This window comes from Struthio camelus, chromosome 8 (assembly GCF_040807025.1).
Source record: "Struthio camelus isolate bStrCam1 chromosome 8, bStrCam1.hap1, whole genome shotgun sequence".
Classification (NCBI taxonomy): Eukaryota; Metazoa; Chordata; class Aves; order Struthioniformes; family Struthionidae; genus Struthio; species Struthio camelus.
In genome coordinates, this window is record NC_090949.1 from 16,335,865 (window position 1) to 16,362,917 (window position 27,053).

General features: G+C 40.2%; 2 protein-coding genes across 29 annotated transcripts in view; one reads left to right on the forward strand and one right to left on the reverse strand.

Moving 5' to 3' along the window:
* AGL (amylo-alpha-1, 6-glucosidase, 4-alpha-glucanotransferase) overlaps positions 1-2,174 on the reverse strand; it is a 38,077-nt gene extending 35,903 nt beyond the window's left edge. For 3 of the 6 annotated variants that reach the window (XR_011142522.1, XM_068952313.1, XM_068952312.1), the window contains exons 1-2: positions 1,873-2,044; positions 1,432-1,581 (exon numbers count right to left, since the gene is read on the reverse strand). Coding sequence is in view for 5 of the 6 variants with exons in the window: in XM_068952313.1 (XP_068808414.1) it covers positions 1,432-1,513 (82 nt within the window). In the remaining variant the exon portion in view is untranslated. Of the gene's footprint in view, positions 1-1,431; positions 1,669-1,872 lie in introns of those variants that run through there. The other 3 variants (XM_068952311.1, XM_068952310.1, XM_009685950.2) reach the window with 3 other exon arrangements.
* A 19-nt stretch (positions 2,175-2,193) lies between these two features.
* The window catches only part of FRRS1 (ferric chelate reductase 1), a 31,692-nt gene continuing 6,832 nt past the window's right edge, over positions 2,194-27,053 (forward strand). Inside the window, exons 1-13 of one of the 23 annotated variants that reach the window (XM_068952325.1) lie at positions 2,194-2,546; positions 2,630-2,749; positions 12,450-12,610; positions 18,983-19,178; positions 19,417-19,553; positions 20,683-20,777; positions 21,466-21,616; positions 22,486-22,665; positions 23,640-23,738; positions 24,783-24,930; positions 25,496-25,612; positions 26,421-26,536; positions 26,802-26,888. In XM_068952325.1, the coding sequence (XP_068808426.1) occupies positions 12,560-12,610; positions 18,983-19,178; positions 19,417-19,553; positions 20,683-20,777; positions 21,466-21,616; positions 22,486-22,665; positions 23,640-23,738; positions 24,783-24,930; positions 25,496-25,612; positions 26,421-26,536; positions 26,802-26,888 (1,377 nt within the window). In that variant the 5' untranslated portion in view covers positions 2,194-2,546; positions 2,630-2,749; positions 12,450-12,559. Of the gene's footprint in view, positions 2,750-11,067; positions 11,262-11,301; positions 11,629-11,851; positions 11,940-12,039; positions 12,148-12,449; positions 12,611-18,982; positions 19,179-19,416; positions 19,554-20,682; positions 20,778-21,465; positions 21,617-22,485; positions 22,666-23,639; positions 23,739-24,782; positions 24,931-25,495; positions 25,613-26,420; positions 26,537-26,801; positions 26,895-27,053 lie in introns of those variants that run through there. The other 22 variants (XM_009685954.2, XM_068952316.1, XM_068952329.1 and 19 more) reach the window with 22 other exon arrangements.

The window sequence follows — 27,053 nt, forward strand, 5'->3', positions numbered from 1 at the left end:
GTCTACAAAACTGGAATTTTGAGTAAAAGAAATCTATGTTTTTGTGAGAGCAAATAATTAAAGTCTTTAAAAAAAAAAACAGTGGCAAGTTCCAATGTCTTAAATTGGAGAAAAAAAAGTTGCTTATGAAGTAGAATCAGAGCAGCTCTAGTATCAGAGTTCAGCCGTCTGAATACATTTAAATAGGTAAGTATCAACAAGCTCATAGTTTCTCTTACCAACATAATCGCCACTGCATCAAAGAATCCATGTAAGCCAGTGTTTTTAGGATCTGAACGTCTGTCAGGTAAAATGAAGCTCATTTGACTGCAAAAATCTTGCATGAAAAATCACTTTTGGAAGGTGAGTACAATCCTCTCCAGTACTGTCTTGACATTTCATTAGAGGGATTTCCAAAATTAGAGCACAGGGATATATGCCATTGATATCTTATTTCCTGTAACTGTTATGCTGACAAAAGGAATGCTGTGCTCAAATTAGCTATGCCCTCTCTGAGACTGCTGCCAGGAGAGGCGCTTTGGATGTCTTAAAATCCATACACTTTTGCGTGACTCTCTCCAACAAAATCTGTACTACTCCAAGGACAAAAAAATCAATAATAGAGGTGAGGTTCAAGTCTGCACTTGTACGCTAACAGTGTTTTTACATTACACTGAAAAATCTGAAAACAATATAATTGAAAAAATTGTTATTTGCATAAGCAAGGACCCAACATCTTACTCTTATACTAAACTACTTTGATAAAGTTCCTAGATCAAGACCTAAGGTAATTAAACCCAGAAAACTTCCACACAAAAAACATTATCTTTAAAAATGGTTACTAAAAAGAGTAACTTTGTTTTTAAGGGCTGAATTTGCTGACAAGCCTGACAGTGGACCAAATACAGGGTTTAGGTTTTTCTGCAAATAGAGTTAAGAACACTTGTAAACACGTATATCACGAAGTTCTTGTTAGCAAGCAGCCAGATTAATCACAACATATTAAAGCTTTAAGAAATGTATAGTATAGCTTTAAGAAATTTGACTGGCAAGATAAGATTTGGAAGGAGCTGAAGAAGCCTGTAATCCCAAACATTACCTCAGATTTAACAAGTATTGTTAATATTATTGATGCATTTCAAATTTCTAATATTAAAAAAGGGAGCTGCAAAACACACTGCAAGCTTAACACCGCAGAGCGGGCTTTACGAGGGTTTTATGGTTCCATCAAGTAAGGGTGATGCCGGCGGAGCCTTCTGCCCTGCCGAACACTGCACTTTGCAAGAAGCAAGCTCTCAGCCAACCTGCAGTTTTATGAGCCAGCCCGAACCAGCTTAGAGCTGGGCAGCAGGAACGGGCACGTCAGAAATAAATCGGTATTAAAACAAGGCGGGGGTGGGGTGGGGGAGGTAAGACCGTATGCTCTGAGCCCCGTTTCTGCGCGGCGCCCACCTTGCTCCAGCCTGAAGAGGGTCTTGTCCAGCTTCTCCATCTCGTCGAGGTGCAGCAGCCGCGTCTGCCCAGAGCTCGGCATGGCGGCCCCGGATTACCCGGCGCGGTCCCCGCGCCAGGGGGCTCCCTGCGGGGACCCACGGGCCAGCCCTGCCGGGGGAAGGGACACAAACGGACACCCGCAGGTCAGCGGCGGCCCCGAGAGGCAGCGGCCCTCTGGAAACGCTTCGCGCCGACGCTTACGCGTTCCCCGACCGCAGGGACGAGGCGCGGGGGGAGGGGGGGTCTCAGGGAGCGGCCCGGGCCCGCCGCCAGGGCCGCGGAGGCCCCCCCCGCCTGAGCCTCCCCGGACGCGGGTGACACCTGTCACTCCTCCTGCTCGCCCCGCCGCCGGGCCCCTCGGGGCAGCGGTGCCCGCCCCGGCGGTGCCGCCGTACTCACGAGCGGCGGAGGCGCAGCTCCCCAGCGAGGGCGGCCGCCGCGGGCTCTGAGCGGGGCCGGGCTGGGGCAGAAGGCGCCACGGCAGCCGGCGCGGCGGGCGCTCAGGCACGCAGTGGCCGGCAGCACCGCTAACAGGCGCCGCAAAGCCTCCCCCCTTCCCTTCCCTGCTTTCTTGAAACACACGTTATTGGTTCCGCCGCGGCCGCACACGGAGACAGGCGGCGCCGGCGGAGCTCCCGCGAGAGCGCGGCGGCCGGGCCGCGCCGCCAAGCGCCGCCTGAGGGGGACGTTACCTCAGGGGCGGCCCAGCGCCTTCAGGGCGGGCAGCCGGGGCGGTACCCGGCCTTTCCGCCCGAAACTGTAAAGATCTACACACTCGAAAAAAGGCATTCTGCTGTGAAAAAAACAGTGGCTTTCAGGCCCGCTGGGAGACCCCGCGACGTGGGTGGGCCGCGCCGTCCTTGGCGGCGGGCGCCCTGGGCTGCCGGCCGCTGCCGGGCAGGGCGACGGCCGCGGGCCGGTCAGGGGCCCGGTGGGCAGAGACCGCGCAGGCAACCTGCTCTTCCCGATAGTTGCACTGTAGGAAAAACCACGATGTCAGCCAGAGTTTAAGTGCTATATATATAGTATGGGGACAAGAGCACCAACTCTGAGGATCTTTCTTTGACCGAGATGTAAGGCAGTTTAAAACAAAACAAAAAAAAAAAGCACCCTTATTCTGAAGAATGCTGTCAGCTGAAATACTGTCCCCCCACAGCCCTTGCCACTGCCTGACCTTGCTGTAACAACAGAATACCTGTAGCAGTTGCTCTGGGCCTCCCACCTCCGACATCATTAACTGCACCCACTGAAAAGGTCAGTCCTGCAGCTTCAGAAGGTCAGTCTATTTTTATTGCCTGGAACTACATTAAAAAAAAATTGCTTCTCAGTTTACGGTCACTATGCTATACTGTTTATTTTTTTGAAAATGTAGTATATTTTGTGGAACTAAGTCTGCAAAACAGAATTTAGATATAACTCTCTACTCCTAATCATCATATGCGTTTCCTTATAATTGTGCCTCTTGTTGTAACGTGTTCATCCAGTTGAAACGCATTTAAGGCAGTCCAAAGGCATTCATGTTTTTATAAACACTACTCTCTCCAAACCAAAATGTGTTATCTTCTGATAGGCAATTTTTCTTTCCCCCTTCACCTACTCCTCCCTCTGAATGTTTTAAGAAGTCTGTTCCTCATTACGGTTCACATTTTTTGTATCGATGAGAAAGGTTCTTATGTCTGCGTAAGTGAGCATGTCAGCTTTTATGACTTGCTACACTATTCACATCTCTAGAGGGACTGAGGGAAAATCTCTAGGGAAAGCTGCCCCACTCAGTTTGTGCAGGTCCCCTAACGTTCACCTCAGTGAGACTCATCCAGATATGAGCTGAATTTGTTGCTTTCAAACTGGATTATTTTACATGGATGTTTCCTTGTGGCCCAGAGGGATTCTCCCTTCTTCCATATCCTTCTTAGTCTCCTTATTCCTTCCTCAGTTTGCTAGCCTGTCCTGTACGGAAAAGCACACAGACTTGCATGTACCAGAAGCACAGCTCTATCGGTATGTTAATTGTTTTCTCCAAATTGGAGATGTTCTAGTAGAGGTGATATAACATAGGGATGGGAAATACATGAAGTGCCAATAGGTACAGGAGTAGTAGGAACAAAATAGACGTATATAGTTGACAGGAAGCTAGACCATCTTCTTTGCTGCAGTCCTTAACAGGCTTCAGCGTCCAGAAGTGACTTTGCAATCTCGTTGCCACAAAACCTCGCATAAGCGCCTCTTCCTCCAGGCTTGCTATTGCATACTGCGAACAGGGCAGGATTTAGAAATCTCGTGGGCTGCACATGCAGTGTGAACAGTTCTAAGAGAAGAAGAGCAAATAATGCCCACATAACCAGGCCCTTTTCATAAGTAGTTACCCTAAAGGGCAAGCTCGATACGATGTGAAAAACAAGGGAAACCAAAAGGGTTATTACTCAAGGCAGTTTCACTGCTGCCACTGAAGTTTCCCAACATGAATGTTTCGTTTTCTGTACTTACTACAGTTGCTAGGTTTGTGCTGCACACGTTTCCACTGTGCTATACATTAAGACATATTTTGAAAAGTATCCAAGTTTATGAGAAAGGATTTTTAAGTTTCTGAAAACAAAAATCATTAGGAAACCAAACTAACATACAGGCTCTTAATTCCAAATCCTGAAACACCGTTTTGACAAACTTTTGTTACAGCAGCTAAAATAGCCATCAGCAGTCTACATGAAGGACTTGATTCACTACAGGGCCAAAGTTCATAAAGTACTACTTAGTCAATTAATTGTTAGAGCAGTATCATCTCGTCGGCCTTCAAGTCAGTTTGAAAAAAACTCACTGTTACAAAGCAGACTGAATAAATACAGATCAAGCTTAAGCAGGAAGGCAGGTCAGTCTGCCTCTGTCCTCCATCAGCGTCACCTGATATGCAGGCACATCGCCTAAAGCCTCTGGGCCTGCATTAATTGAGCAGAGGTAAACTGAGCCTGCCTTCTGCATACGGGAACCACCCCAACAAAACATCAGTGCACAAGTGCTACCGTTTAGCGTTACAGATACTGTGTAGGCCACAGCCTGCAGCAGTTGTGCACAGCATTTGCTACGCTGTCATCTGAATTGTGCACTTCACAGTGCCGTTTCACTGCCAGCTTGCAGTTTTTCTCTGTGTGATGTTTTATATACTGCAACAGGAAAGGATCAATAGTTACTTCAAAATAAGAGTGGATACCATATCGATGTTATTAGCAGGAAATATTTTTTGTGTTTTTTCAAGGATATAAATACTAGAATTCTTCAGTCTCTTGATAGATGCCTTCCTAGCATTCCCCCCCACACCCTCTTTTTTGTTCTGCCACGCAGTATTACAAAACACTTATTCTTGCAAAGGAAAACAAGGGAACTATTTATTCAATCAATGGCCTCAACACAGTTTGGGAAACCTGTTCACTGGATGTCTAATCACCTTCAAATCGTATTGCTCAAAGTTTATGACTAATATTCAGGAACGTGAAGTACTTATATGACAGTGCTATTTTGTTTTTACGTAACAGAGCAAAAGCTCTCGATACCGACGATAAAAGCCAACACAGAACTTAGCTGAACTAGCTGAAATAAAAAGCAGGTTTTGTTTGGCCTATATGCAGGAAATAAGCAACTTCTTAAAATTTAAAGTGCTAGCACAGTTTTTCCTCGATGCCTTCCTCTCCTCAGCAGTAAATTTATGAAGAAACACTCTGCTATTACTTAAACAACCGGAAGTTTCAAAGGTGTTGAGTCTTCTGCCTAGCTTTTGTCTTCTAATGGGTAGATCTCATTTAGAAGTGCACACCTGATTTTGAAAGATAGTTCTTTCTATTTATTTTAAAACCATTCCCTTGCAATTTGATTAGACTACAGCCTTTTCTGTGAGAGATCTTTACTATGCAGTGGCTGAAAACAAGTACTGTTATTACAAAAAATTACCGTTATTACAATGTAATATTGCATTATACATCTCAAGAGTTTACACTTGGGCCTTGGACATTAGAATCTAGCATTGAGAGAGAATATTGGCCAGAACATAGAAGTAATCACCTCTAGCCTATTTTTCTTTAAATTCTTTCTAAATACCAAAACAGATTGAAATAGCCTGATAGGTATGGTAAAGTAGGTTGGAATAAAAACATCTATATAGGTAAGAGATCAAATCAGGTGGAGAAGCTAGGACACTAGCATAGGCAGTTTGTTCTTACTGAACATGTAAATGCCCTTTACTCTAGTTACTTGGCAGTATCTGTTTGACCTTTCAAATATGAACTCGGTGTCATTAAGAATTTTTGGACTGAAGAAACGTTTTTGTTTTGTTTTTAATCCTAGCTCTGCCACTCTTAACTGTGAGGCCTGAAACAAGCCGTGTTCTCTGTGTCAAGTTCTGTGTAAAGTTAGACTGACATTAATAGTTTTAAAGAGAATTTTAAAATTTAATGTGTTTAAATTTAGTTATAAAGAAGTCCAACTAAAATTTTATTGTAGTTAATATAGCTTTGCACATAATTGCATAAGACAGATTTGACTGTGCTTTAGCTAACAGCATCACATTAATTTGATATTAACGATCTTTAGAGAATGTGATGATTTGGCAAACGATTTTAAACTAAATGTATGAATGGTATTTTTGCACCATTTAACTTCGTTGACAAGTGTAAATTCAGTTTATTCGGCCAATCTTGAATCTAAAAGCAGAACGTATTACAGCAGTTTACTGAATAGTTAACAAGAGTTAGACTACCACAGATATTTTCCTTTTTAATTAAAAGACAGAAAGACAGACAGACAGACTGACCTAGGTAATAGTTTCACATAACAGGAGGTTATCTGGAAGCTAACACTGAGGTCAGTGGGCTGGCTTTGCAGTCTTTCAGTGCATACAGAACTGGAGCCATGGTAATTTGATCAGACTGCTAGAGAGTATGTTACATTGCAGAAGGGCAGTATTTCACCAGATTTATGACCGTAGCAAGCATTTGTTTTAAAAGAGCGTTCTCATCTCTTTCTCATCTTCATACCTTAGAATAAATTCCTTTTTGCCAAATCACTTTCAGTCCCGAGCCTCTTTCAATCAGTGTTTCCATTTTACCACAGTACACAACTTAAAAAAGAGCAGCAGAAGCAGGGAAGATAGTATAAGAGTGGTTGGCACCAGAATGAGGCAAAGCTAAAATTCAGACTGACAAATCTAATCTTTCTTTTTTAGCAACTAGCGCATCTAATTCAACATTTTCAATAGAACCATCACTAAATGCTAGCACCAGAAATCTAGAGTCCCTACTTAATGTTTATCTTCATGTTACAGTTAGACCTTTTGGTTAGCCATGAACTTGAATTACTGCTCAGAAGTAACTTGCTCATAGCTGGGCAGTGGTTCCTACATGAGCTCACAGGAACTGAGAATTGCTGTTGCTCAGCTGTTCGGAGTATCTTACCTCAGTGCAAGCCAGTGGCTCTCTGTTTACTACAGCTGTTTATTAACTGAATTAAGTACGCTGTGCGTTGAATTAAGCAGAGATTCTCTGGAAAAAGTGGCAGGTGGTCATTGTATCCTAGTGCCTATAGAGACCTGACGCAAGTTAACATTAAGCAACCAACATTAATTCTGGTATTTCGGGTTAGCAAGAGAATGCTTTTTTTTTTTTTTTCTTAAAGTTTTCTTTAAGGTAAAGGACATGGACCTCTTGGTAGAAAGCTGTTGTGCACATACTTCAGCTGTTAATGAGTCAAACTAGAGATACAAAAAGAAAGTAGGTTTCTGTGTAGGCGTTAGAAGTGGAAAACCTTCTTTCACTTAGTGGCTGATGCCATCATGTGGATAGTTAGGGTTATTGACTACAAGAAGTGAAATTGGTTCACTTTTCTTTTACATTTAAGTAAATAAATATTTTTGTATAAATACATTTCCCAGTATGAATTTTTGTTTGCTACATAGAACAATTAAAAGAAAAAATAGTAAAAGTAGAAAAGGTTGATTAGTAGAAAGGCATAAAGACCAAAGAGAAATATGCATATGAAGAATATATCTGGAGTATATTTATCTAGTTTGTAAGTCAGTGGTAAATCATTTGACAAAACTGATTAGTATGAAATAGCACCAAAGCTCAAGGAAAAAGAATGAAATTAATTACGGAGAAAAACATGTCACCCTACATTATGACTTTTCATCTTCGTTTATTGCCCTTGAGGAAAGGGAAGTAAACGAAGTTTGTTTCCATGACTCAAGATTCCCCTCTCTTTGGAAAAAAAGAATTATGAAAACTGCTTTGATAGGAAAACTTCTTCCTATCTAAGATAATATTATTGTCCCTAAATACACATTTAGCTAAGACAGTTAGGCTGAAAGGATTGGAAAATGCTGAAGCTTTGTGCTAGGAACAAAGGATACATAAGAAGGAGATCAATAAAGGTAGGTGTCAGGAGAGTTATCTTCACAGAAAGACCCGCCTCCTGCATGTAATCAGCCAAATCTAAATGCACAGACTTGAAGAAGCAGTGACAGTATTCACTGTTGGCACATCATTTGCAGTAGATTAAAAGCTTTTTCTAGTTCTTATTTTTAATGCTAGTAATACATTCCTAAAGAAAAGTTGATACAGCAACTTCCATCTCCCACAAAAAATTGTTTTCCATAGATACTGATTCAGACTTGTATAACAATTTTATTTCCACTTAGTGTGCATACTTGATGAGGTAATTATTTCTATATATAGACGTGGCTTTAAATCAGATTATGGCAATTTGTTTTTAAATGCATGCTCATGTGTCAAAACATAAAATATTAGTAATAAAAACTTATTAGGTACAAGTTTTCTATAATCAAAACAATCTAAAAGGGATGCAGCCTTTTTGCACTTCACTGGATTTGAACTCAAGGGATGTCTTGCAGTGATAATCTCACCAGTGAAATATAGACACAGTTTTGGTCAGTATGTGCATATACAGAACTTGGGCAAGGGCTGACCTTATAAAGTACCACAGAGTTAGCTTAGTAACTAAGAGAAGAATGGATTACAAAGATCATATACAGAGCTTCTGCTCAGACAAAGCAGGGATGGCTCATTGTTTTCCATATTCAGGCTTAAAAAAATAGCACAGTACCAGTATATTCTTTGGACTGATGATTCTTTACCTCTGAAATGCAATGTTCCATCATGGACCAGGAATTCTGCCAATAGCACACGTTGTTCTAATTTGTTCAGCCCAGAACTGAAGATGCGCAGGCTCTGTTTGTACCACATTTACCAATTTTCAGACACAGCTTCTTCTCGAAGGTCCTTTCAGGCCCAGGATACTTCCCAATGAAGGCAGCACACCATCAGCCATTAACTCCAGTTTATACACACTTTTACGCTATACAGGATGCATAACTTTTGATCATGTTACGTAGGGACAAAAAAAGTATTAGTTACTTGCACTCTATAACAAAGTAATTACACAGTACTGTAAATTACTTTATTAGAAATGTTGTTCTATCACCGTCATTCCTGAAAATTGCCATGTGTTTCCTTCCATTTTATTTGACTATCTTGCGATCATTTTCCTCTTTAGTGAATCCACTGTAGGGTTGACCCTACAGGGGAAATAATAGGGAAATTTCTATAGGATTTCCTCCTATTCTGAGCTTACCACCTCCTAATGGTCATTTGTTCACTGCTAAGGAGTACATAGCCTGTGCTACAAGGCTCTGCTTAAACCTTGTTCAAGGTACAGAATAATGAAAGACTTTAATACTTTGTTTCCTCTCTCTTGCTTCATAGGCACACACCTATCCGTACATTATAGTAAAGATATAATATTTGTAATATATTTATATAATCTTTATAACCTTTTTCCAATTTTGATACCCTGGTGTGATAAAGGGGCATGAGAAAAATCATACTGTGCAGCTGGATCAGTAAAAAAAAATGTCTATGAAAAGACAAGAAGTCAGCACAATTCTTCTGGAGTACTGTACCAACCTGAAAGAGTTCAGAGAAATTTTATTTAGGAGAAAGGTTTATACTGTGTTATATATTGTAGAAGGAAAAAGTTGGATGAAGTTGGCTTTCCTTGTGATACATGGTATACGTTTTCTCTTTTGAGTTCCTGTTTATCTGAAAGATAGACATAGGAAACCATGCTTTTACTTAAAATTGATATAATGGATATAAATTGATATAATAATGGATATAATATGATATAATGAGGCAAAATGAGTGCAAGACAAGACACCTGTTCTGACATAAGTAAAACAATAATGCACTCCCGGAAATCCTTTTCTATATATGGTACTATTGATAATTTAAAAAAGCTACATGTATAAACGCAGCTACTATGACAGAAAAAGCGTAAGTTAACGAAGAACACTCTACGTACCCACAACGAGGTTTGTGAAACAACTATTTAAAGGTACTAGTTATAAGAGCTCCATTCAAGGGCTTCACGTTTTAAAATACACCTCAATTCTTAGCAAAACAGTAGTAAAGAAAAACAGAATTTGTAAGTATGCTGTATTTTAGTAGATAGTACTTTTTAGGAAGATAAGACTAAGTTAATAGTATTTGAGATCACTGGAACTGCTCAGAATTAGAAGTAAGCAATTGAATTAATTGTGCCTCCGGAGAAGACATATTGTAAACATGAACATAGTATTTCTATTGTGTAGGAGGAGTAAAATTCCCTTTTTGCAGAAGGTCAGACCATAGTAATATCGCATTTCTGTTCAGTGGGAGGGGTAAAATTCCCCTTTCTGCGAAAGGCCAGAAAGAAGCCATAGAAAAGTCTTTAACAAAGTCTTTAACAAAGAAATGTTAAAGTGTCTGACTTTTCAGTGAGAATTGTCCTGAAAATATTAAATGTATGTTTTCAGTTTAAGTGTTCCTTACTCAAAACCAAAACCAAAACCAAAAACTTTGCTGTAGCAGGTTAGATTTCGTGGGTTAGAGTGCTGCCATGAGGCGCCTGCTTGTAGGTCTAGTGAGTGGGTCAGAAACTGTGGCAACTCCAGCTACCTCTTTGCCACAGTATACGGGGCTCATGTGGATGAGCTGTATGGGGTACAGTTGCATTTTTAGTTAGTAATTGCCTTTTTTTGCTGTTTTGATTTGTAAGCAGTTGAGGACCTTAGAATAAAATGAAGAAAAATAAAGCTCACAAAAGAAGCCTGCGTAAGTAGCTGCAGTTTCTGCAGTTACAGACAGTACACGTTGCTTTGTTGAAAGGAAAACCCTGATTTTGCAAGCATGTATATGTGAACCCCTTTAGGCGCATGAATGGCACGGCAAGCGAGGTGTGCGTGGCAGAGCTGCTGCAAGGACAATGCCTCGCTAATGCTTATGGGGCAAGACCGCAGTTGCAAAATCAGCACAGCCATGAGCCCTTCCAATGTTCCGAGGTTGCAAAGGAGTTTCACGCCCATCACCTATTTCATAGGACCCGAATTCTTCTGAGGACTCGTATGGGGGCAGCGAATGATTCGGAGTCATGCCGTTTTTCTAATTTGCGCTTTCTGTGAAGGCAGCGTACGTTTTCAGGTGTACACCACCTGCGAGACGTGCAGGCCTCGCACCTGCACGCGCAGGCGAGCGTGACGTTGCCCTTGCGGCTTTCTTCGGCGTTTCGGGTAGTTAAGGGAGAGCAGCGGGTGGCTGAGGTGCCGGAGCGGGGCGCGGCACGTGCTCCCGCCCGATTAAGGGCAGGCGCCGCCCTCCGCCGGCTCCTGGGAGCAGCCCGCGGCTGCCGGCGCGGCTCAGGCGGACGCGGCTCAGGCGGACGCGCTCCACCGCGGCGCGGCGCGGGAGGCGGCGGTGAGGGCGCTGCCTGCGCTCCGGGTGCCCTGTCCTGGGAGGGGAGCGGGACGGGGCCGGGAGCCGGGGGCAGCGGGCCGGGCCGGGTCGGGTCCGGTCGGGTGTCGTAGCCGGTAGGTCGGGAGTGTTTTGGCTCAGCCCGCCCCGGTGAGCGCGGAGGGTGTGAGTATTGCGAGCTTGGGGAAAACTGTAGGCGCCTAACAGAATATCTGAGGCAGTTATGAAGCAAGTTAAAACATGGTTATAGCAGCACCTTATGTAACTGTGGTGCCTTTTATCTAAGCGTTTCTGAATTGCTTCAGAGAGAAGTTTTAGGTGTGCTTACCTTAATGGATTTGAGATGTTAAAAAAAGCACTGTTTGCTAAGGTGAGCTATGGCTCGTTTCACCTGAAGAACACACCGTGTTTCTCTTGCATCTTGTTTGCTTAATGTTTTATGGATATTACTTTTATTTTGTTGTTTCTTAACTAATGCGCATAGGAGGTGGCTGCACAGTAAATGTTACAGTAAATGTGTTGATCCTCAACTTGGGGTAACTAAAAGTATGTCCTTTTTAAGTCTGTCTGCAACTTTATTTGTCTGAGGCCTCATCATACAGATAAAAGTCTGCAAGGCTGGGTCCTTAACTGATTATGTGCAGAGCAGCTGCCTGGAAGATAGTTAAATAATCAAAGCAAGTAAGTGAAGAGGGCAAAATCCTTGGCTCTTGTTCATCCTGGGTGAAATGTATGGAGAAAACCCCAGAAAATAAAAGCTCTCTGTAAACCCTTTTAAGATTACTTACTCCTATTCTAAGGTGAAGTGCCTATTTGGTATGGAGTAAATGCATAATAAGCTGTAAAATCATGCTGCAAAGATGTACCGACTTGTGCTTCAAGAAAGAAGGTACCGAATTTTTTTATCTTCTGGTGTAGTTAAGGGGAAAAAGTTTAAAATAACGACCTAATGTGAAACAGCTCTGAGGTCTGTGGAAGTATTTGCCTGTCAAAGCACAGGAAGCTGCAGGGCTAGCTAGAACTTCACTAAAACTTGACTCACTTCAGATGAACTGCAGGGTTTTGTGGGCTTAACTCGGGAAGTAACTTTAAAATTTGCTCTTGAAGTAAAGGGATCTCTCAAATGTGTGTGTGGTGTGTTTCCTCCTTCCCCCCCCCCCTAATTTGGATGTGTACTGTTTTCTGTTTCAGAAGAACTTCCTCTGATCCTGTGTATGATAAAGGTTAATGTTGTTATATGCAAGTCAAATAGAAGAAGTTACAATGTTCTATAGGTTGCCCTGCTACAAATAGGAAAACCAATGACAGCTTTACTCCGACTTGGTCACTGTAACAGAAGGAATAGTTGTAAGGTAAGTACTTATACTTAAACCAACTTACTAGGGTAAACTTTAGATTAAACCTACTCCTGGAGTTTAACTAACAGTGCTTTGTAACAGTATTCCTAAGAGATGTGGCACAGTATCATGTGCACAAATACCATCTGTTAATACAGCTTATCCTGCTTTAGACAGCTTTTTTGTGCTTCCTATTAGACTTCTTGTTTGATGGTACTCAGAAGAAGAGTTCCAGCCATGACAGCTTTTGCACTTGTGAGTTGTCAGTGTATTTATCTTGCCTTTCCTCTTCCCTCCCCCTTTGAAACTAGGTTTCTGCAACTAATGAAGTTCTAGTAAACAGCTGAAAGAAGATGATTTCTGTGAAGAAATCACATGTTTGTGCATGGATGTTCAGCACTTAAGGAACTGGGTTACCAGGGTTTTCTTAGCTGTTGGTATCTGCAGGGAGTGTAGAAGTCTTCTCCACACATGCAGGAATTGACTTGGAAGGTATACAACTTTAGTTGGTACCTTCTTTTTCCACGTGTTCAGAGGGACACGTTCCACGGAGGAGCTCCTCCGTTCTTCAGGAGGGAGCTGACAACACAGGAAAAAAACAGCATGCTGATGTTGTGTGTGTATATATATGGAGGATTTCCCTCTTTGTAGATAAAAGGTACAAAAATGAGGAAACAGTTCCTTAGATTTTCATTCTTCAGTTGATCTAGGATAAATTCTTAAAGTTAATTTAAAAAAAAAAAAAAGCACTCACAATTGCTTTCCACCTTTGAAGCTTTCTAGAGGCTCCTTTCTCCAATCTGCCAGTGTTAAATGCATCCACCTAAAAGATCGCCTCCTATGTTTTGCACAGCCTGATGATAGTCTGCCTGGATACCCGTTATAGCAATACAGTTACTTGTTAAAGCCACATGACCCTTTGTCAGTGTTCAGACTTAGTTGTAACTGAACTGCTCTCTGTTTATCTAAACCCAGTTAATGTAAGACCATGAGATATGATCAGGAGAATAAATTTGCGTGTATACTAAAATATCGTGAAAAGATTCCTACTGAATTTTCGTAAGGTTGGTTCAGGCTTTTAAACATTCTATTCCTAAAATGATAGCCTTCGTTTTTCCAATTGTTCCTTTTTCCTTTCTCCTCACTCCCTGGGAGGAGAATAGGATGACTCCAGCATGTATTAGGTGACTCCAGCATAAATTCCAAATGTTCAGTCAGTCCGAAGTAATTCAATACAACGGCATGTGTCACTTCACAGAAGCCGACAGGTACTACTATGAGTAAACCTGTCTCTTTCTTTGCTATCTGCCTTTGCAGGCAAAAGCTCTTGAGGTTAAGCCACAGGTAATTACTTTGGCCTTTAACCACTTAGTGTTCAAATTATCACAGAAGTGTTCTTGTCGTGTCATGCCCTGTCATAAGTATGACAAACTCTATTTCATCTCTGTTCATACTAACTGAAAAGGGGTGGTCTCTAGTTCACTCTTTTCCAGGAATATCTTTTATAGATTCCCTTCTTCCCCCCACCCCCCTGAGTTGAATAACTTTTGAAACACTATTAGAATTACAGATAATAATGAAGTTTCTTTAGAGACTTCAACTTACTTTAATTTGTTCTGGAGCTTTCCTTCTGTACCTGACCTCCCAAGGAGAGAGTAATGTGTTATAGGGAGGGAAATAAAGCTGCAGACATGCTTCAAAATGGTGGGTCCTGGGGCGTTTTTCCTCTTGTAAATAGAAGCGTGAAACATGTAGTGGTTTGAATAACTGTCTATTACTGTAGCGATGTAGTATGCTATAATACCTAGTCTATCTATAGAGAAAAGACTCTTGGCTCTCCTGGCTGTCTTAGCTTGTATATAACATATCAATAAGTCTTTGCATAGTACCAGGGTAAGTAAAAGAGACAGTCAGCACTCTCGGGCTGTGCTGGGACTGTGGAGCTATGTGCTGCAGCACACTCTTGTAACCTTGGCTGGGGCACTTACTGAAGTGTGCTACCACACGGTGTAACCAACTCCCATTTGTTTTTCCAGACAAAGTTTAAATGATATTAAGTTAAGGTAAATGCTGGTGAGTTGCCTGTTTGGAAAAAACAGCACAAGAATTAGCTTTTGTGTGTTTTTTAACATCATTATGATTCAGTTATGAAGTCACTTATTCCTATTTCTCTTTAGTAAATGGAACTTAAGCTTTATCTGCTAATTTGTGTGCTTTCATCAAGGAGTTGTCATGTTTCAGAGGATTATAAGTAAGCCACTATGGCCAAAGATGCTGCTTACCTTTTGCAAGCTTAAGCTGTCATGAAGAACTAAGTCTGCAACTTATAACAAATCACAGCAGGAATTCAGAGTATATCCATATGTTATAGGTAATAGGCTGCTACACAGTACTCAAAACTCAAGTTTTGAATCTAGCCTTGGTGGCTGAGCTTTGTGGTTTAAGGGTTTTACATAGTTTGTGTTCAGTCAGTCTTTACTCTGTCTTATCTAGAAAAGATGACACTGAGATCTGTTGATTTCTTTTTATTTAAAGACAAATAACCTGTTTTTTGAGCCGTGTTTCTGGGAGCAGTAAAATAATAGAATGAACAATAGTTCTGTAAAATAGATAGCTTCAATTAACCTCTCAGTTGTTTTTGGTACAAGACTTTGGTTTTTATTTTATTCTTTAAAAGGCATTTATTCTTTCATGGTGAGGTTAAGCATGATTCACATATTACACTTAGGCCTGAACCTAGCCTCATGTGATGAAGGCTTTCTATACCATTAATCCTAAAACTTTTCTTGATTGTCCTTATGGATGTGGTTGTCAGATATAGTTGTCTTACTTTCCTCTGTCCTTACTGCAAAGGGAATATCAGAAAAGTTGCTTACATTGCACAGTATATGGTATGTGCATTTGTTACAAACCTTGATACTTTTACATGTCTGTATAATTAGACTATCTACTACTATGATTTTAAATACTAGTTACTCTTGTGATTTTTCTGTGATAGTTCTGTGCTCTAGGATAGAGCATGCTGAACTTCTAAAATGCAGTCATTCCTGATGTCACCTGAAAGCAAGTAACACTGTTGTCTGTAGAACTACAGAGAAAAGAGAAACCCTATAATCTTGTAAAAGAAAGGATGATTGCTTTATATTGGAGTAAATCACTGCTTAGCAGTGCCTGGCCCTTCTGCATGTGTGTGGGTTTTTGTTTTGTTCTTGGTTTTTTTTTTTTTTTTTTTTTTAACTTTTTAATCAAAACAGAAGATCCATTGTGTAAGTATCTGACTGGCTGGTAATAGATATAATTGCTTATCGATCTTCAGCTAGAGTATAAAGATACCTTTCTTTGTCCTTTCTCAGAAGTGCTTATTGCTTGTTCATTAATTTGATTATTAAAAAAAACTAAGGAATTTATCTAATGTTCACTTTTGAACTGATGATGATATGTGCTCAGTTTTCCAGAGCAGCTCACTTCTTCCTTCATTTGACCAAAGAGCATCATAGTCATAAGGCCATGACATGCTGTTTCTTGCTCTTGTAACAGGTGTATGTTTAGAGCCAGAGGAAAAATCTTAAACTGCTTATGTGAGGGAATTCTGGGCATCTCATTGACATTTTCTCCCTTCCTTCCTCCTTTCTGTATATTCAGATTCTGTTTCCTTGCCTTTCTTGTTCACTGTGATCAATATGAGACTTATTTTGAGCAAGCCTTGGCTGAAGAGTGTGTAGGTGTGTGCCCATTACAAAAAGGGGAGGGAACACAGTGAGATGCTAGCTGAATTTAGGGTGAGTGAATAAGTGATTGTAAACTTGTATTTTTGACTATCCCAAACTTCAAGTCTAAATCTGATTATAACAATTCACTGTGTTATAAAAAGGGTGTTGCTGTGACACTTGAGTTGAAGTCCAGAGTCCTTCGATCTGAAGGAACTAGGTAAGGATTACTTTTTAATGCTTGGTGTCTGTAGAATGCTGACCTATTAGACTGTGCTGCCTGTAATAACACTTTAGGAGATGTTCTCCTAAAAAGACAAAATGAATCTTTAGTTAACCTCGGAATGACTGGCATTGTAAGAATGCTTCTCATCTTTCTTCTGTATCTTTCTCCACATGAGTGGAGAATATAGAGTACCAGAACAAATTTCCAAACTGAAGTTAGACAGGGACTTCTCAAGGAAACTAAACAATTGTTTTTGGAGGAAAGTTGAATTTTAATTAGGTAAATATCCTGCATGGAATCTAGCCCAGATCCTTGGAAGGACATGAGGAAGGCTGCTCTTCTACAGTTAACCCTGTTTTAAAAAAAAAAAAGTGTGTGTGTGTATGTGTGTATATATATACACACACACACATACATACACACACACATATATTTTTCCCAGCACAACACCTCTTTTAGACTTCTACGTTATTCTTTTTCCTCCTTTTCTCTCCCACCTTTCGAGACAGATAAGTCTGCCAAGGAACATTTCTTGTTTTATTTGAAATCCCTACCACATCTTCTGCTACTTGAGGAATGCTTAGCTTCTCTCATTCTTGTCTCTGTTGCGATACGCAGCTTTATCTCTTTTGACAGCAACTTGTTTTGAAGATCTCATCAGTACTCATGCAAGCTGCTTTAGTGTTGCTGCTGCACTGAACCTTACTTTTTGCCTATTCGGCTTCTTTTGGCTCCGAACAAAATCGTGTTGACTTAGATTACGGACAGTTTGGAGAGGAATTGGGACTAGAAGGAAAGGTTTACTTCAACTAGAAGGTATAAAAGGTATCATATTATCTTGAATATTTTGGAGGAAAAGCTGAGTGTGTGTGCCTCTTGTTTGTTTGTTTCTAGTTCTTGAAATGTAATTGTCCAAAAAGCCCCTAGGTTTTCTTTCATTTGCTGACAAGGTTACTAAGGAGGTCTTATGTTGAAGTACAGACGTGACATTGCTCTGGACTTTGTGTGTTTTTTAACACTGAATGTGAAGAAACTTTGGAAAAAAGTTAATATTGATGAGTGTGTAAGACTGCCTTATGTCATGTCTTGCTCTCATTTGACTACCCTTTAGATATCAGGGTTCAGTATGAAATAGCTCTGTTCCTTTCTTATCTTCACCTCCATGTGTGCTGCCAGGGAGCTTCATAACCTGATATTTCTTATCGCTTGGTACAAAATGGACTTGACTTCTCCAGAAGGCAGACCTGTTTGCCTGGTAGGTGAACCACTAGGGCTGCTGATCCGCTTTTTGTGTCTAAGGATAGAAGGAAAGATATATTTTGTTCTCTCGGCCTGTTGGACATGCAAACACTTCTTGTTGTCGGATAAGGCTTTCTATAAATATAGCGGACAATTGTAAACCTTTTATACTGCTGAATAGCAGTACAATTACCGCAGCTTTCTTGAAAACGGTATTGTGGCAGAGCAAGTCATTGAATGATGAATGCTAGGATTGCATGTTTTTATTGTTGTATTAGGCTTCTCAGCCCTGCTACTCCACAAGTTTTCCATGTACCGTGTTCTCTTAAAATTTGATTAAATGATAATACTATTGGAATACCTGCCTGGAAGTAAATATCCAAAAGGAATTTTCAAGGAAGAGTCTTGTGCTTGTCAGCAACAAGCATATATGTTTCTTTAACTCTTTATACCAACTTCCTACTCTGCATATATAAAATCTAGAATTAACTCTGTGGTGCATAATCTTGGAAACAATTGCGTCAGTAATGGTCTGTTCTTTTTTTTTTTTTCCCCTTTAAAAAAAAAAAAACACCCATGAGGGTGGGGGATGATTCACACTTGGCAATTTCAGACTCCCCAGAGAAGAACTCGTTACCTGGGAATTCCTTGTCATATCCGAAGGAGGAGATTCAAACTGTGGAAATAAATCGCAGTCTATAATAATACGCAGTTTGGAGCTATAATTAATAAGCAGGCAGGCTTGATGTTAGCTGGGTAGTTCCTCAGACCTTTATACATCAATAAAAATGTGTTTTAAGATTCGTAAGTTCTATGTATTTACAGATGTTTAGAAGATTTGGATGTCTTTCAATAAAAGAAAGGGAGAGACACAAAAAAAGGAAAGGTAAAATATAAGTGATATATCCAAAGTCCTCTGGGAGAGGAGGAATCCATCAAATTCATGGAGGCATCCCTCGGTTACTATGTTTCAGGCCCCTTTTACATACAAAGATCTATATATCTGTGAACAGTCTTGCGAAGTCTGGTACCTACCAGAAGCATATCTTACTTGTATAGAGCTATTGCAGCTGGGGGTGGTGTCCTCTCTTGCATATTTTTGTTTTAAATGTGTTTTTAAATGTGAATATTCAACTAGCTGTTTTAATGATGAGTGGTGATCTATAACATCGGGGTTTACTGTATTTCATTGTCTGTGACTCTTATTTTATTCAGATGGAGCTGCCTGGCCTTGCTTTTGCTGTTTGGATGTTTATTTGCCTCTGTGGACCTCTGGACGGTTATCCAAATGGAAAAATAAGGGAAGTCTGCAGTAGCATGATGCCCCATCATGGTAGCTCTCCACAACTGTCACCTGAGCACACTATTACAGTAAATGAGACTGAATTCAAACCGGGCGACAAAATAGAAGGTACTGTGTCAGTTATAGTGGAAGGGATTAATTTAACTCTATGACAGAATAAGAAAAACAAAGTATTGTAGCATGTCTGTACTCAGGTAGCTATCTAAGCAGTTGAATCTTGTTCAGATGATTCCTATAGCAGCCGTTCAGCACTTATAACATGATGTTATCAGTGATCAGTTTGAAATCTTTCATTCTTCCTCTAGAGAATATTTCAGCTTCCTTTTTATTTTCCTCCTTGCTTCAGTTAATCTGTCTGGACCAGATTTTGAAGGATTTTTCATACAAGCCCGAAATGCAGAACACTTGGATAGCCCTGCGGTTGGTTCCTTTATATTAACTGACCAGAGACTTTCTCAGCTTCTGACGTGTGGCCACAGAAAGGTACAGTATAGTGTCTTAAAATGGGACATCAGGCACTGAGGAGTTTGTAGCAGACTGCATCTGTAACGAGGCAGAACTAGTCTGTGTAATCTTCACTGAGGTCAATAAGTGTCTCAAGAAATTGTTCTGAGTTGCGGTATGGAGGCATGGCTCACTGCAGTATCATTGGGCTGCAGCATCATTGTTACTTATACCTAATATTAGAAAGAGGAGGACATGCTCCCTTTGCTCTAAGAAGGAAAGTTATCAACAATTTTCTGTCGTTATTAAGGACGCAATATGAAGTAAATGTCGTAACTTGTGGCAAAGGAAGTTTAGGTTAGTTTTTGTGGAAAACAAACACTAGGATAGGCTATTATCCATAGTCTTGCTCTGTCCATTCCTGTTAACAGAGCCTTTTTATAACAGGTTAGATCGCCATCTCTAACATCTGCTTTTGTTAAATTGATTCTGCCTCGTGTGCAAGAGATGTGAACTCCGCCTAAGTTTTCAGCAACTCCTTTGAGCTTTATGAGCATGTCTGTTGACGTCAGAGCTGGTCTAAACAAAGTTCTCAATCTGTCTGGATGTTTTTATTTTATTTTAATTTTTTTTCTCCCTCTGCTTCTTCCACTACCTGTGTGCCCCCTCCCTTGGTAACTATGTCACACAGTTAACTTTCTGACCCCAAGATCAATTCTGGTTTGACTCCTATTCTCTAGCGCACTGGTTTAGTTCTCTCTGAACAGTCATTCCACTGCTGCTTCATGCCCTTATCAAGAAAAGGAGCATTACCAAGCTGTTTCTGCATAAATACAGCAGGGACACCAACTGGTCTGGATTCTGTTTTCCATCCAAAATGTGCTTCTGTCTCTTCAGTGGAATCAACTGGATTAAAAGACCTCTAGTTGTTCCTTTTATCCTTCAGGTTTGGTAGTTTGTATAAATTTGGGGTAGGCTTCGTCTGAGTTGCTTGTGACTGACTAGGGGAAAATTAGTCAGGTTTCTCATGCCGGTTGGACTGTGTCTGTGTGGTATAACCGTGCAATATTTGTTCAGGACTTACCCGCAGCCTGTGCGATGACTGTATTAGCTGAAGTCTCATTAGTGCATTTCCACTGTATAACTCTTGATATGTGTATGCTTTCAGAACTCAGCTGTCAGTCACACAAGTAAAACAAAAAAAAAATACGTAGAAGTTTATTGGATTGCTCCTGGAGATGCACCAAGACATGTACAGTTTCTGTAAGTAAATCCAGTGTTAGTTGTAGTTTATTAAAATACAAATAAGGCAAACCTGTACTGTTATGTCTGATGCAAATATGGGCCAGCAACTGAGAAGCATCTTTAGACCAAAGGCCTGAAGGGTGGACACCTTTTGCTCCCTTCAAATTCTGCATTAGTGTAGACAGTTCTTAGGGAAAGCTTGGAGATGATCACTTTGATTTTTGGGGGGAGAGTAAAAGAGAATTACAACACAAGTTGCTTTTGAATTTCTAGCTGACTGTTTACTTCTTGTGCATATGAGCAAACGTACGGTGTTCTTCCCCCCCCTCCCCCTTCAGTCTAACAAAATGGTATGTATACCATCCCATTAGACTGTTAGTTTTTTTGGAAACAATGAGTAAAAGCTATGTAACTCTGAAGTGTAAAGCAAACATCTCCCCTTCTGAAGTTGCAATTTGTGCCACAGGGCCAAGTCTGTTTTTTTTTGTATCCAGGAGTCTGTGTAGTGGAATGTTTTAAAATTATTTTTCCACAGAGGCTTCAGATATTTTTCCTACTTTAAGTGGTAAAATGTTAGGGGCCCTGCATTTGTGTGTGTGGTGTGTGTGTGTTTTTTTTTTTTTTTTCCTTCCAAACAAATACATTGTACAAACTATAGAGCTTTTTCCTTTTCTTCCCTCCCTCCCAACCCCTTTATTCTTTTAAGAGCTACAGTTGTGACGAAATACAAGACTTTCTGGGTGAGGATTCCTGGTGCCATTGTTTCACAGCCTAATGCACTGTCCCCAACAATGCCCTTGCATAGAACATCAGAGACTGTATCAACTTCACATCCAGTTTCCTACTTAACAAAGCCAGTAAGTGATTATAAACCCAAATAATGTCACCTTTAATGCTTACCATCAATGGGATTTAATTAAAGCCCATTGATACAATCCAGTATTTTGTCTTTGTCTCTGGCTTGGCAGATGGGGAAAGATGATGGATGAGTAATTTATGTATCGGATATTAAGAGTATAGGCAGCTCCTCTGTTGTATTACTTTAGTTGTACAAACTTGTGTGGGTTAAGCATTGTCACATTTCACTCAAGTGAAGTCCCAAATGATCTATCAGCTTTTGAATTGTTTAGCTAGAGGTTGCCCATACCTCGGAAGAAACATGGGAAGTGCTGTAGTCATGTCTCCAAAGTTTCTATTAATAACTGCAGCCTCTGAAATTTCCTTGTACTAGTTCATCTACATTACTGACTTCCGTTACAGAATCTTAAGTTTTAATGAATTGAGCAAGCGTTATTATTTGATGTCACAGTGTGACTTTTAAACCACGTAACGTCCATTGCCTATCAGTAGAATTGTTACTTTAAAAAAAAAAAAAAAAACTTCTCTTCCCTTTACCTCCTCCCCTATCCTACAGTTGATTTTTACCTCTCTAAAAAATTAAACTGAAGGAACTTTCTTTGAAGTTTTACTTCCTTTTCAAAATTACAATTCTATTATGGTGTCTCTAAAGTGCAAATTCAGCTTAAATAAAGTTTGCTGTAGTTTCACTTACTACTCCTGGGGTAATTGTAGAGATGGCTGAAGAGGTTGGTATGTGGGGGTAGATGGGATTTCTTTGCTATTCCTTGTATGCTTCCTTCTAGGACAGGGTGGAAAGGGAGGAGGAAGAGGGAAACTTATTCCTTATCTGATGATTTCTTGTTTATTTGCTTGCTTAATTGTCTAGTTTAGTGCATCAGGTTGTGGCAGTACGAAGTTCTGCGTTAGGAACCCTTCAAGCTGTGATCCTGAAAGTGCTTCCTGTTTTTTCCTATCCTTTCAACGAGAGAAGAGGTCTGTACGCATTGAAATGAGTGGTCCCAGTGAAGGATATTTAGCGTTTGCGTTGTCCCATGACCAGTGGATGGTAAGTGTTCCGTTCTCCTTCTGTAGTCGCTTTTGTGATTCCAGTAGAGTTCAATTTGAATGGTATTCTATCAAAGCATCCATAGGGAAAGCCAAAATGTTGCTAGATGTCGTACGGAGTAACCTTCCCTGTACTGCTGAAGAAAGTACATGTGGCCTTTTAAAGGTGGATATACAGTTTGAACTTTTTGTGGTAGAATTCCCCTGTGGATATCTGTCTTGGCAGAATCCAGCCTTCGTAATTGGACAGTAGCAGACTTGCTTGCTGTTAGATGAGCCTTTCTTTGTTGCTTAACCAGAAAAACCATGCCTGAACTCTGCTTCAGAAGCTGTATTGCATTGGTTTTTTTGGAAACAGTTTTTATTTCTGCATTGTTTGTATAAGAATTACTCCATCTAATCTTAAAAATTTTAGGGATCCTTTTCTCTAATTGGTGTTAAAGTGAAGGGGCAATACTGTTGACAAATGTATAGCCTAAAGTAACAGCTGCACAGAGAAAATGCTGTTTATGTTTGTGTCCCTGATGTGAGAACAGTTGGCTCTTAACACTTTTTTTTATGCCTTGACAGCTATGAGACAAGCGACTTTTTAACTAAAGTGTTGCTGGTTTATTTATTTTTATTAATAACTTCAACCTCTGTCTCTGTCTTATTTGATTAATTTAGTAGAATCTATAAATGATTAAAGAAATTTCTGATACTGTGGAAGAGACTCTGGGGGGGAGGGAAAATCATAGTTTGTCTGTGTCATCTGTTTGACTTAATATGTTCTCCATGTAATGCTGAAGTGTTTGAAAGAGGGCAAGTAATAGCGTAATATGAGAATTTTCTCAGGTTTTTGGTTTGACCATTGACTAGAACTCCCTATTGCTTGCTGCATCTATTGACTCAAAGTGCTTTTGAAAATGACCACTAGGGATTTGTATTGGGCTTTAGGGGGATTTTTATTGTGTGGTGTGTTTTTTAACTTTCCAGGGTGGTGATGATGCATATCTGTGTGTTAATGAGGATCACCACGTTAGCGTAAACACTGCCTACCTGAAGGGACGAAAATCTCCTATTTTGGATTCAGAGGTACATCTGAGAGCAACTGAAGCTTTTCACGAGAGTAGGTTTGAAGTGATCAATGGTTTGTTGCTGCTTTGTGCTGCTATTTTACGCCGCAGCTCTAAATCATAAGATGGGTTCATCATTCCTTATGCTAAGAATGGTTGAGCTCTTTCTTCCTAAAAAATATTACCTTTGGAAGTCTATAAACCTCATTTTAAAAACCATCCTGTTGTGGGAGGCTCATGCCATTGAGGAACTTTGTGTATGTTATTGCTGGTGCAGTAGTCCCCTTTTACTAGGGGTGAGCTTGGAATTTATATGCCTTGGCATTAAAGGTTGGAAGAGGAGGGGGGATAGTTGTTATGAGCAGGAAAATATGTGATAATAGCTCCAACCTTATGTTGCTGTGTTGATGTATTGACATGCTTTTAAAGTTGGTATGCAAAAGTCTTCAGATAATTGCCACTCTTTCCAGTGATGCTTTGTCTTCTGCAGGATTTATATCTTTATTTTTAAACCAGTCATTCTGCCGATCCTGTTTTATGTCCTAGTGCAACGGAAGGGGCAGGGAAAAAAAAAAAATGTTGAAACTATAAGTTGGAAATAACCTGCTTAGTCAAGGTGCTCTAATATAGCGAAAGAGTGAGCCAAGTTCTCAATAACACATCATCTTGTTCAGAACTACCGTTCTTACCCTAGTACTTGCTTCCTTATGGTTACGCTGGTTTCTTACCTTTCAGCTGCTTTCATAGAGCTGAACAGGTCTGTGGAGAATGACATTCATAAGACACTTTATCTACTATAAATACTTATCTTAATCTTGAAAGCCAAATAAGGTATGTGAAGATCTGTCCCTGCTACTGTAGTGTGATCATCTAGAAACACATGGGAGCAAAAAATTTTGGCTATATAGGCATAAGAAAAGTTTTATCTCATGATATAGACTATAATGACAGGCTGTTTGTGCTTGCTAGGTGGAAACAAGCCCTAACATTGGCCTTAAAGGTGTTAAAGAATTCTGTCTGCTTGTTTAAAAAGACTGAGTGTTAAATGTCTGCTGTTTCACAGAATGCCCTTGAAGATGTATCGTGGCGGCTTGTGGATGGTGTTCTTCAATGTTCTTTCAGAAGGAATATTCATCTTACTGCTTACAAAGGAAGGTTTAATCTGGATGCCAATTACTACATCTTTCTGGCGGATGGGGAAGTTAGTGAAGGTAAACTTGATTTGCCTGTGCTTGCTTTTCTTTGAACAGTTCTAAACAAGAGCTGCCTACCCTAAGACAAGGTGTGGCTTACCTGATAATTAGTATCTGAACTAAGGACTCTTATTTTCAAGTTTGAGTGAAGCACTTAGTCCAGTCATCTCTACTGGCTGCCTGGATCGTGAGTTTGCTTTTTGAGGTTGCAGTAGGCTTACTCATGTGTTGCGTGCCCACTTGATGCTAGGAACTGTTAACTACTTGAGAAGACTGACCACAACCTTTTAAAATGGAGAGAATTGATCTTCATGCTCCATGTGCGTAGTGGAGAAAGCTATTTCTAACAGGCTTGAGTTTCTTCTTCTATACATTCTGTATACAAAACAGCTTAGGTGAAATCTTAGGTTCAGATTTTGATTCACAAGCTGAATTTCTGCTATGTTACATACCAGAAGTTTTCTTTGCATTTCCATGCTCAGTGGTCACAACAGGACTTGTATTCATAAGTGGGAGTAGGCTTGTCTTAAAAGTGCAGTGACTTTCATCAGCCTTAAATAAACCACTTTATATCACTGCTTAGGAGGACTAATATACAAACATCATCGTCAGCCTCTGATCACCAGTAGAATGTACAATGTCACAGGCCTTCCACAGGATATTGGAGGTTCACGCTCACCCCAACTTATCAAGGCTCATGGTAAGCTGCAACTTTTACTTCCAGTTCTACATCTGCTGAGACTGGACGGTTATGTTTTTCTTACTGTTGCAGGGTAGGTATTTCCCCTGATCTTTCTGGCACGTTCATTAAATATATTGTTAGTTAGCAAGGTCTGAGACTATAAGAACAGAGTGAAGTTGTTAATTGTCAGTTTTGCATTTCAAGAACAGAGTTGTAAGATTCTCTTCACCCAGGAAATTGGGCTCATGTGTGCCTTTCCTCCTAAGCTGATAATTAGGGCTTGTTTCTGTTTGCCACTCTCTCTGGTTTTGTTTATTTTAGTTGTGTTATTGTAGCTTAATCCCATTTGAAGTGGGAAACACCTCAATTAATAGTCTGGAGCTACTGAAGGTAATGGGAACTTTTTTCTTATGATACTGGACTTTGAGCCAGGCCCATGAGGGAATTATCACTCATTGTCTATTAGCGAAAGTCTGTCACAAATGTCATCTTTCATCCTCTGACTTGTAAGTTGGTAATAAAACTACAACTCTCACCTCATCCACTAGCTGTACTGCGGTGCATTAAATACACAGTCGACAGGGCTACTCTATCACACTATGTGGATGTTTTCTAATTCTCTTTTGTATGGATGTTTCTGCCCTCTAGACAGGTGAATGCTATAAAGTTGTAGTCTCAAACAGGTGATAAAAACTTATCACTGGTAAATTCTGACCATAGGCATACAGCTTCAAAGAGTGTATAATGGTTTAAGTCTGTATTCAGGTAGAGCTAAATTACTTTTGTTTACCTTGATCATGTTCTCCCCCCACTCCTCCATTTTCAGGTGCTCTAATGTTTGTTGCCTGGATTACTACTGTTAGCATTGGTGTTATTGTTGCACGATTCTTCAAACCTGTCTGGTCCCATTCATTCCTGTTTGGAAAGGAGATGTGGTTTCAGGTGGGCGAAATCTCTAGCTGTATGTTCCAGCTCTCTTGTAAACAGAATTAAAACCTACTAGATAGAAGAAATCAACTTTAGTGTATTGTTACCTTTCTTTAGTCTTTTAAGACTAAATAAGTGCAAATCAGATGTTGAGTTTACTAGGAAAGGCAAAGTCTAAAGAGGCAGTTAGGAATGTTTTTCTTTACAAATCTATTACTTGTATTTTAATACTCTATTGAGAAAGCTGCAGTGTTTCTAAAAACAAACATCACTTTTCTAGGTGCATCGCATGCTTATGTTGACCACAGTCGTACTTACAAGCGTTTCTTTTGTTTTGCCTTTCGTATACCGAGGAGGATGGAGCAAAGTAAGTGTATGTGTGTTTTTTATTTTTTCTTAACTTTCATTTGGTCCAGACTTTGAATTTACGTTCACTGAAGTATGAGTAGTAGATCCATTGTTGGCTTTAGCATATATCATGGCTAATGACAAGGAAATTGCTGTGAAGCTGCTGTTGTTAAAGCAGACTGAT